We start from the raw sequence: 9154 nt of genomic DNA on the forward strand, positions 1-9154 counted from the left end.
GTGGAAAAATCACCATCAAGGGTGAGAAAGCGACAATTAAGAATGAGTTGGTTGAAATGTAGATCTCTTGAATGATCCATCTTGTGTTATCCAGTTCCTGCTAGTTGGGAACCTTTCTGCATTATTTGACATTAACCAACCGACGGAGAAATTTGAGAGTACATATTTGTCTTGGCCACGAAAATGAGAGTGGAGCGGTCGCCATGCGATGAAAAGGAAGGTCTCTGGGAAGAAAAGTCTATAAAGGAAACGAGAAACGGGGACCAGGCAACACCACAAAATATTGTCATGTGAAACCATCGTTCCAGTTCTTTCATTTATTCAATATCGACGGTACCGCATTTTTCTCATAATGAGATGGAACCTAAACAAAACAGATGGAGTACAAAAAGAGAAAAACTAAAGACTACATGCAAAAACAAGTACATGTTTCCATTGTCATGCCTCTGGTCCTTGAAGTTTTGGAAATGCAAATTTAAGTGGCCGACTTTAATGTGTTTCCGATATCGATGACAAACCGGTATCTAACATCTCCTTTGGCAAGACGCTCCATGGCAGTGTTCAAATAATCGATGGGTATAACTTCGATGTCGGCCGTTATGTTGTGTTTGGCTGCCAAATCTATCATCTCTTGTGTCTCCTTGATACCTCCGATATTACTACCGGCTACAATCTTCCTTCCTGTAATTGCAAAGTGAGTTATTATACATTAACACATAAGTTAATCGATCATCCAATTAAAATGCAGAATCACAAGGATAAAGTCCGACCCATTAGCAAGGAAAAAACTGGGAGCTCAAGAGGCTTCTCTGGCGCTCCAACCATCACAAGCTTTCCATTAACCTTCAATAAACTAATCAGAGGTGGGAGAGGGTGGGCTGCAGAAACTGTGTCGATGATACCATCCAATGTTCCCATGGCAGCCTAAAAAATCAGCAGAACAAAATTAGGTGATTAGGTCACAATACGCATTCTTGAAAGAAAAAATCATAAATTTACATGAAATTCACAGTAGTTAGAGTACAGGCTGTATAAATGGGGGTGAAAACAAGGAGATCGTACATTATGATAATGAGTCACATTAGTGAATGTGGAGAGAAATACCATGGGAGTTTGGGTTGGGTCATTGCAGCTAATAATAATTTAGAAAGATTAAGCACAATAATTTCTTGATTAAAGTATTTATTACCTGCATCTGATCTTGGTCACGACTGACCAAGAAAGAATCAGCACCGAGATGTTTAATAGCTTCATCTTTCTTATTAGGGGAGGTACTGATCACTGTAACCTTAACCCCCAAAGCCTTGGCAAACTTCACCGCCACGTGACCTAAACCGCCAAGGCCAACCACCCCCACATGCATGCCGGGTTTGTCAAGTCCGAAATATCTCATGGGACTGTATGTTGTAATTCCGGCACAGAGGAGAGGAGCAGCACCATCAAGAGGCAGGTTGTCTGGAATACGGATTACAAAGTCCTCATTCGCTACCATGATGTCAGAGTAACCGCCGTATGTGGTGGTTCCGTCAAGGTACTTGGCGCCGTAAGTCTGTACTGATTTAGGGCAGTAATTTTCCAAATCGTTAGCACAGCTGTCGCAAGATTTGCATGAGCCTACCAAGCACCCAACACCAACTTTGTCTCCAACTTTAAACTTTTGGACTTTGCTCCCCACTTCTGTCACTTTACCCACAATTTCATGTCTGAAACACCCAAAATATGTATTATGATATTATTACTCAAACTGTTTTAGTTTAGAAGCTAAACTGCTAAAGCACTACGAAGTGATTTCGAAAAAAAAGCTGATCATCAAAAAATAATTTTATTCGAAAAAGCTATTAATTAGTTCATCAAAGTGATTTAAAAAAGCAGTGTGATCGATTCGGGCCATTTTACGTACCCGGGAACAAGAGGATAGGTAGAGACGCCCCATTCGTTCTTAACCATGTGAAGGTCGGAATGGCATATACCGCAGAACAAAACTTTGAACGTCACGTCTTTCTCTCCGGTTTCCCTGCAATCATTTCAGTTTTGTTTAAGAAACCAAGTTTTCATTGAAATAAACAAGTGGGAACCGGGAACTGGTTATGGCAATTGAAGTAGACAAAACATGTAATAGCACACCTTCTTGAGAACTTGAAAGGAGAGAGGACACCAGATGTGTCTCTGGCAGCCCATCCAAGGGCCTTCTTGGGGTGTTCGTGCTCTGAAGATGCCATTTCTTGATCTCTGATAAATTATAGTAGTTTTAGTACGAGAGTTGAAGGGATCAGTGAGACTCTGGGAAAGTAAACTGATGATGAAGATATAGCAATTGCGAAGTGGGTATATATTAAGAAAGTGAGAGATGATTCTAGGTTGGAACGGACTCAACTGACGTATGGGGTGAGCTAATAATCCGATTCTAGGTTGGAACTGACGTATGGCGTGAGCTAAAAATGGCACGTCATTATACATACATCTAAAGCCGGTGACTGTTCATACTAACAGTGAAATGACGATTTTGGCCTTAATTGTTCTTTACATCTACGACCCTGCCAGGTGATGAATTGGCGTCTTTGCTCTTGTTACTTTGCTGAATTACAGTTTGCCATCCTCTCCCCTTTTTTTTTTTTTTTTTTCTTGACACAGACTCAGGGGACTGCTGGTTTTATCGGTTTGATTTTCGCTATCAGTCTGAGCTCGGAAGAGAGAAAACAGAGAGAGGGAGAGAGTTCGGTTCAATTGAAATTTTACGGTCAATTGAAAAGGTAACTTCTTTATTGAAATTTTACGGTCGATTTTTTCGGGCACGGGCTTTTGTTGTGGGGTTTCTGTTTTTGCCGATTCTTCCGTGGACAGTTCGGTTCGTTCTTTTCCTCTCTTTCTCTCTCTCGCTCAAAACGAATTCTTTGTGGTTCTATATTATCAGTTTTGAACAAACGAATTCATCTCTGGCTTTGTTTTTGATTTTTTATTTTGATTTGTTCATGTTTCAATTGCTCTGATTTATTGGGTTTGTGTGTATTACTCTTCTCTGATTTTTATCTTGGAAAACTATGGGATGGGGTTGAATTTCATATGATAATTTCTTATTATCGCTGTGAATACTTATATATTCCTCGATCATGATTTTTTTTTTTTGTATCTGAATCTCCAAACTCAGAGACAGTTTCTTATCCATTATTATTATTATTATTATTATTATTATTTTGTATCAAGATGCTGTTACCATTTAATTTGTTCGGGTAGTAAACTCAGATTAGATTAAATTGATCTGCCTATATGAGCATCGCGTTACCCTCAAATCGCAAAGAGGGAAGAGAACCTGGAAAGAGTCAATCGTTATCATAGCATTGTAGTATGGCTCCTAGATTTTTGGTAATAAGTGGAAGAGGGATAAATATGCAAGTGGAAGAAGGAAAACTGAGTCCAGAACCTCAGGATGTTGCCAAGTTCATGCTTCATGTAGGGGAGTGGTCTGATTTTTATCTATTATAATCGAATAAATTTTGATAAGTCGCCTTTTGAGCTAGAGCTGTTTGCTTGATAACTGTTATTTCATTTTCCTTAAACCCCTTTTCAGTAGTGAAATAGTTTTGAAGTATGCACAACCCAAGTGAATTATGATGATGTTATAATCTGGCATTATCATGTAAGGAAAAGGCTAGCCACTTAATGAGCATATACATTTGACTATTAAGAAAATATACGCTCCTGATTTTGGACCTTTTCTTTATACCAGATGTCTTCCATTTCCTTCTATCTTTTTTGGCAGCCTGACTCTGGCCCAGGTTTTTGACTGTGTTTTGAAATGAAAAAAATACATACCCAATTACATTAAAGTTTCGTCCACTGAAAGAAAATAAGAGTGCTTTAATTTATGTAATATTAAAAGCCTCTTATTTCAAGAAAAATAGCGGACGAGTTTGACAGCTAGTAAAGCTTTAAACAAAAGAAACAATTAAGCTGCTGACTTCTAGCTTGTTTCAAAGTCTAGACAAGCAATTGAAAAAGAAGCTGCAGTCTTCACGTCAAAAGAAAAAGGAGATAAAATGTCCAACAAGTTCACTTCAAGTTGAACTCTAAAACCCTCTGTGTTGTATACAAGCCAAACTCATCTCAGGTACAGTATATAATCACCACATGAAAATAAAAAGAGGGAGGGCCGCAACGTGGAGAGGACAACAGGAGGAGGCAAGGCACATCAGCGTGGAAAAAAAGAAGGAGAATAGCAGCGTGGAAAAGCAGTGAAGGCAAGAAGCAGCTTGGAAGACGAAGTTCGGAGAGATATCCAAGACACCACAAAGGTTGAGATTCCCTCCCTTCCATGCTCCACCTTCTCTTGAATGTTCACAAGCTCCACCTCCTCTTTGAACCATGCTGGAGCAGCGTCTCCGATGACCATGCCGGGCAGCGTCCCGATGAACCATGCCGGGCAGCGTCCCGATGGACTCATGCCGGGCAGCGTCCCGATGAACTCAAATCCGGGCAGAAGGCTTTGCTCTCTTAAATCAATCCCAGTGATGCAGGCCTTGCTCTTTCAAATCCCTTTTCTCTTGTTGGCCCTCCAAATACCACCGACGCAGTCCTTGTTCTCTTAAAATCCCAGCGGCGTTCTTGCTCTCTCTCAAGTTCCAATAGCATGATGCTTACTCTCAAGTTCCCAGCAACGTGTCAAAGATGCTTGGCTCCAAATTTGCTCCAGCCTCATATGCCTGATTCCAAACAAAGTGCAACAAATGAATTAAAAAATTAAAAGTTGTCAAGAACCAACAAGAAGTGTTGCTGCAAAGATGAAACAGAGAGTAAAGAAACCGAGAACAATTGATGGACGACAAACAAAAGGTTTTGTCTTGCTAAATAATATGATGAAAAATTAAGCTTTTGTTTGCTTACTTTGCAGTCAGGGTATTGCAGACCACACATGGAGATTATGTTAATATATGCACAAGACAAAGATGATAAAGGCTTGAACTTGCCACCATAGAAAAGCTAAAGAAAAAGCAGCTTGGCGGTGCTATTAATTATGAAGGTTCAATCAAGTTTAATCAAGGAAGAGGACAAAGAAGCATATGAAAAAGCCACCTTTCCAAGTCTTCACAAGGAGAATTTTCCAATTGATTAAAACTGTGCATGACAACGATTATATTGCACCTTGACTAGCTACGGGGCTTCACCAAATCAGCTGTCAAACAACAATAAGGCCATAACCATCCCCCATCCTTGTCAATCACCAAGGCCAAATGGCCTGTCCGAAATTCCATGTTTTCTTCCCAAAAAGCACCGACTCAAATTAACACAAAAATAAACAGAGTCTAAATAAACAGAGGCTCACCTTCAATTTGAAACTCTGGAACTTTGACTGCAGCTGATGTCCTTGCTTTGTACCTGCACAAATCAACAAAGAGTCCTTGAAGTTGCAGCAGTAAGCAATATAAGTCGGAAGCAATAGTGTCATGTTCACGAAGAATGGGATACAATGTTTTCATGCTCACAAAGAATCAAAAGCATTGTGTTCTGTGAACAAAATGTTTCCAGTAGTTGACAAAGCACAAAAAGAAAAGAATAAATGCGGTGCTAGTGTTGAAGATTGAAGGAATTTTTAATGAATATGTGCTTGGTGTCAGAGGGTGGCCAACAAAAGAAAACAAAATTAAAAGTAGTGAAGAGGTGCCAACATGAGAAAGCAAAATAAGAAAGATCACGTTTGTGGTCTTCCAGGGATGAATGTTAATTAATTATGCCTTCCCCTTTGTGCAAGTGTGCTGGAGTGTGATTATACCACAAAGAAGAAAAGACAAAAGAAGCAAAATTAATATAAGCCAGTTTTGTTTCTTTACAGATAAAAGAGGAGGCTTTTACATTTAAACCAAAAGCATCAAAGCAAAAACAATACTGGGGTTCCAAGGCAGTGATTAACAGGCCACGATAGAAGGCCAAGTGGTTCTCTATCTAATATACCTACTGTTAAAACTGGAGCGAAGAGTTTCAGTGAATCAAGTCCCAAAGCAAAAGACATATTCTTCTTCAAATAACATGCATGAGCTAGAAAGAAGGATAATTAACTTTGCTACTACAGAATGATAACACGACACCAGTTCGATAGAATGCGGCAGCCGAATTGAACACCCAAGGTGAAGAAATAAGCTCGTAAGTAGTGGGTACTCCTTCGAAATCACTCTGAGGCACAATAGAAATGTTGTGGAAATTAGGGTCTTTGAGTTATGAAGACAAAAGCAGGGAAAAAGTGAAGAGGTTCCTTACCTAACTCTTCATAGTGAGAAGCAATAAAGCCAAGAGCAAGCTTCAAAGGTGGAGAAGTCTTGTCTCGCAGAAGACATAGCTGCTTCCATCTCCAAGTTGCATCTTCAGATCGATTGGGCATAAATCCCAGCACCAAAACTTGTCTTCGCCTGGGTTCTGAATCGGGGCGATGAAAAACAAGAAGTGAAGAGAAGAGAAAAATGGAGAAAGGAAAAGAAGGAAAGCAGTTGGGCCTCCATATTATTTTGAGCTTCTAAAAGCCCTTGATGGATGTAGACCAAGGAAACGACTTGCATGCAAAGCCCATTCCAAACTTGGGCCCATTCAAAAAGTTCGGCGAGGCTCAACACAATGGGTGTCCAAGTTAAAAAAACACCCAAACATCGGTTTCGTGGAAATATGTTTCGAAACCCAAAATGAAAATCCTTTTGGTACAAAACCAAGAAAGCTGAAAGCCACAAAATTTCAGATTTACAATGGTTTGATCCCTTCACAGGGTATGTAGGCAATCTAGCGACCCACTAGATACAACCACAAATTCAAATCGAATCCCTGACTCCACCAGTCAAATTCAGCCAATCCGAATCCCTGACTCCACTAGTCAAATTCACCCAAACACCAGAAAAAATCACATCATTCCCAAATTACCCAAAAACAAATTCAAGGGCTTTAAACTCTGACAAATAACCCAAACACAAATCAAAAAATAAAATGGGTCATCTACCCATTTAAATCACAAAATGCCGGAACTACATGTGGTTTGATCCCGCAAGGGTATGTAGGCAATCTGGAATCAAATAATCTAGATGCAACCGCATCCTAAACACTTTTCCTATTCCAAAATCCAAGCCTTCCAATGGGTCGTTCACCTATTGGAACTCTTGAACTACGAGTGGCTTGATCCCTTCCCGGGTACGTAGGCAACCCATTCCAAAATTCGGGTGCAGCCGCAAAAACAAACAACCACACACTGGTTTCTTTATAAATGGAATCAAAGGGTGTTTCCCTTGTAACAGGGGATTGTAATTAAGAGACACATTCTGTCTTGAATGGGTAGAACCCGAAATGATTAAAACTCTATTCTGTTAATGAATACGAGTGAAATTACGTTGGGTGACATTTTACACTTTGTGCATTTTTTAACCCAACACTGTGTGTGTGGCACGTGTATGTCTTGGAAACCATCCAGCCACAACGTCAGCCTATCCCAAATCGAGACAGAAGCCTATTAGTAATTGGTCGTGTGATGTATCATAAGTGAATAAGAAACAGAGAGAAGTAAGACATTAATTTGAGGTGGAGTCTTTTCCCTGCAAAATGGCTGTGGATTCGTGGTGTTGTTGGTGGCGCAGGTCCTAAGCCAATGTGGCTGCGGGTTGGTGCAGTGGTGGCGTTGCAAATGTGCATGTGGCTGAAATGGGCCGTCATTTTATGCTTTGTTGAAGTTGGATCTGCATTTTGTGTGTCACAATTTCTGGGTTCGATGAGTTGAGAAAATTAGGGGTTTTAGGAATTTTGTGTTTCGTTGGGTTTATACATATAGTGGTTAAAAGAAGCATGCTTTGATTCTTGCTCTTATTCGGGAATTGACTACCGGAAACATGGCCTGTTCTGGGCAAAGTAGAGCTTTATTCATTCTCCTTTCTTTGGATAATAATATTCATTCTCCTTTTGATACATTGCGATTTGCAACTTCACTTTTCCTTCTTTTTAGTTTTTTAATGGGATTTAGATTTGTCTGTCTCCCAAATGCATTAGTTTGATACTGTGGAAGAGTTTTCATTAAAGTAAGGAAATGTCGGTGCTTAGAGAGATATATTTCAATGCCTGGATCCATGTATTAAAGTAGTCCTGCATCCATGTATTAAAGTAGTCCTAGCAACCATGTGGCAGTTGGACAGTTCCATAAACAAAAAGCACAACCAAAAGGCTTCAGGAAATGGAGTGCTTCCAGAAGTCTTTTTCTTCCAGCAATGTAGATAGTTCTTATGCTTTGTAGACATTTGTATGACATGAACAAACAGAAAACCAAGATCATTCATGTAGTTACGGAAAGGAATCATAAAATAAATAAAGCATGGTGAAGATTAAAAATCAAATACTTTGAGGAATTCACAGAGTCCAAACGGAGAACAAAAATTTGATATAATCAGTTAACTAAAAGTTAACTATTTTTATGAGTTATAGTGTTTTTTTTTTAAAAAAAAAAAATATTTTTAGTACGAAATCCGAAGCAATGACAATTGAAGAATCATTAAGATATTAATTTTAGGTGTGTGTGGATTAATGTTGTTTACTTGCTGTATTGTTTTGTCTGAAATTCTATAGATGCACTATAATTAGGTCTGCATCGATTTGGCTTTCATATCGATTAGTGATTAATTACATATGAAGAAATTGTGTTTGTTTGTTGGTCGATTGAATCTCGTTGTTGAATACTAGAGATGATATAGGAGATAATGAATGTTGTAGGATAGTAAAGGTGCTACCTTTGTGAAGGAAGGTGGTATCTTTGGCAAGCCCTGTTCTGGTTTTACTGATATAGGTAATATGCATTTCATTTTACATCTTGGGACTCATTTGCAGGGTCCATGAGGATCCAATTACGAGTTTTTTCTTCACATATGGTTATCAGCATAGCCTAGAGGAGGTAAGTGATTCTCATTCTGAATAAATAAGGTGGCATTACGGGGGTTGGAAGTCAACTAGGTGCTAAGCCAACATTTTGGGAGGGATTTTTGTTGTTATACATTGAGGTGAGTGGTCAAGCACTTGAAAGGAGTTGGAAAGAGGGAGTTTGTGGCTGTCAAAGATGTTAAATGGGATATTGAGAATCTGCAGATGAGATAATATCCAGCTTTTGGTGGGGTAGTAGTTGGTTGTCATAGTGATCATTGTAGGAAGGGAA

General features: G+C 39.3%; 1 protein-coding gene and 1 long non-coding RNA gene across 3 annotated transcripts; both read right to left on the minus strand.

Annotated features, from left to right (window-relative positions):
- Window positions 1-281: 281 nt before the first annotated feature.
- Window positions 282-2331, minus strand: LOC112170112 (probable mannitol dehydrogenase). The gene is made up of 5 exons (XM_024307280.2): window positions 2125-2331; window positions 1901-2014; window positions 1190-1703; window positions 771-924; window positions 282-681 (listed from the first exon to the last, which is right to left on the minus strand). Exons 1-5 carry the CDS (start codon window positions 2217-2219, stop codon window positions 476-478), a joined length of 1083 nt encoding a protein of 360 aa, XP_024163048.1. The 5' UTR covers window positions 2220-2331; the 3' UTR covers window positions 282-475.
- Window positions 2332-3925: 1594 nt separating this feature from the next.
- LOC121050097 lies at window positions 3926-6467 on the minus strand. Of its 2 annotated transcripts, XR_005801817.1 has the most exons (5): window positions 6247-6467; window positions 6049-6162; window positions 5318-5370; window positions 4879-5167; window positions 3926-4697 (listed from the first exon to the last, which is right to left on the minus strand). It is a non-coding gene; the product is annotated as an uncharacterized LOC121050097 (long non-coding RNA). The 2 variants fall into 2 exon arrangements; XR_005801816.1 differs by lacking the exons at window positions 5318-5370; window positions 6049-6162; window positions 6247-6467 and having other exon boundaries at window positions 4879-5293.
- Window positions 6468-9154: the final 2687 nt, after the last annotated feature.

The sequence above is a fragment of the Rosa chinensis genome, chromosome 6 (assembly GCF_002994745.2).
Source record: "Rosa chinensis cultivar Old Blush chromosome 6, RchiOBHm-V2, whole genome shotgun sequence".
NCBI classification, from domain to species: Eukaryota; Viridiplantae; Streptophyta; class Magnoliopsida; order Rosales; family Rosaceae; genus Rosa; species Rosa chinensis.

Bases quoted from the DNA above. Each gene is read 5' to 3' on its own strand.
- LOC112170112 (XM_024307280.2), bottom strand. From the start codon at position 2,219: ATGGCATCTTCAGAGCACGAACACCCCAAGAAGGCCCTTGGATGGGCT. The intron at 2,015-2,124 runs GTGTGCTATTAC...AAATGATTGCAG, and splicing joins CCTTTCAAGTTCTCAAGAAG to GGAAACCGGAGAGAAAGACG. The intron at 682-770 runs GTCGGACTTTAT...TTGCAATTACAG, and splicing joins AGTTTTTTCCTTGCTAATGG to GAAGGAAGATTGTAGCCGGT.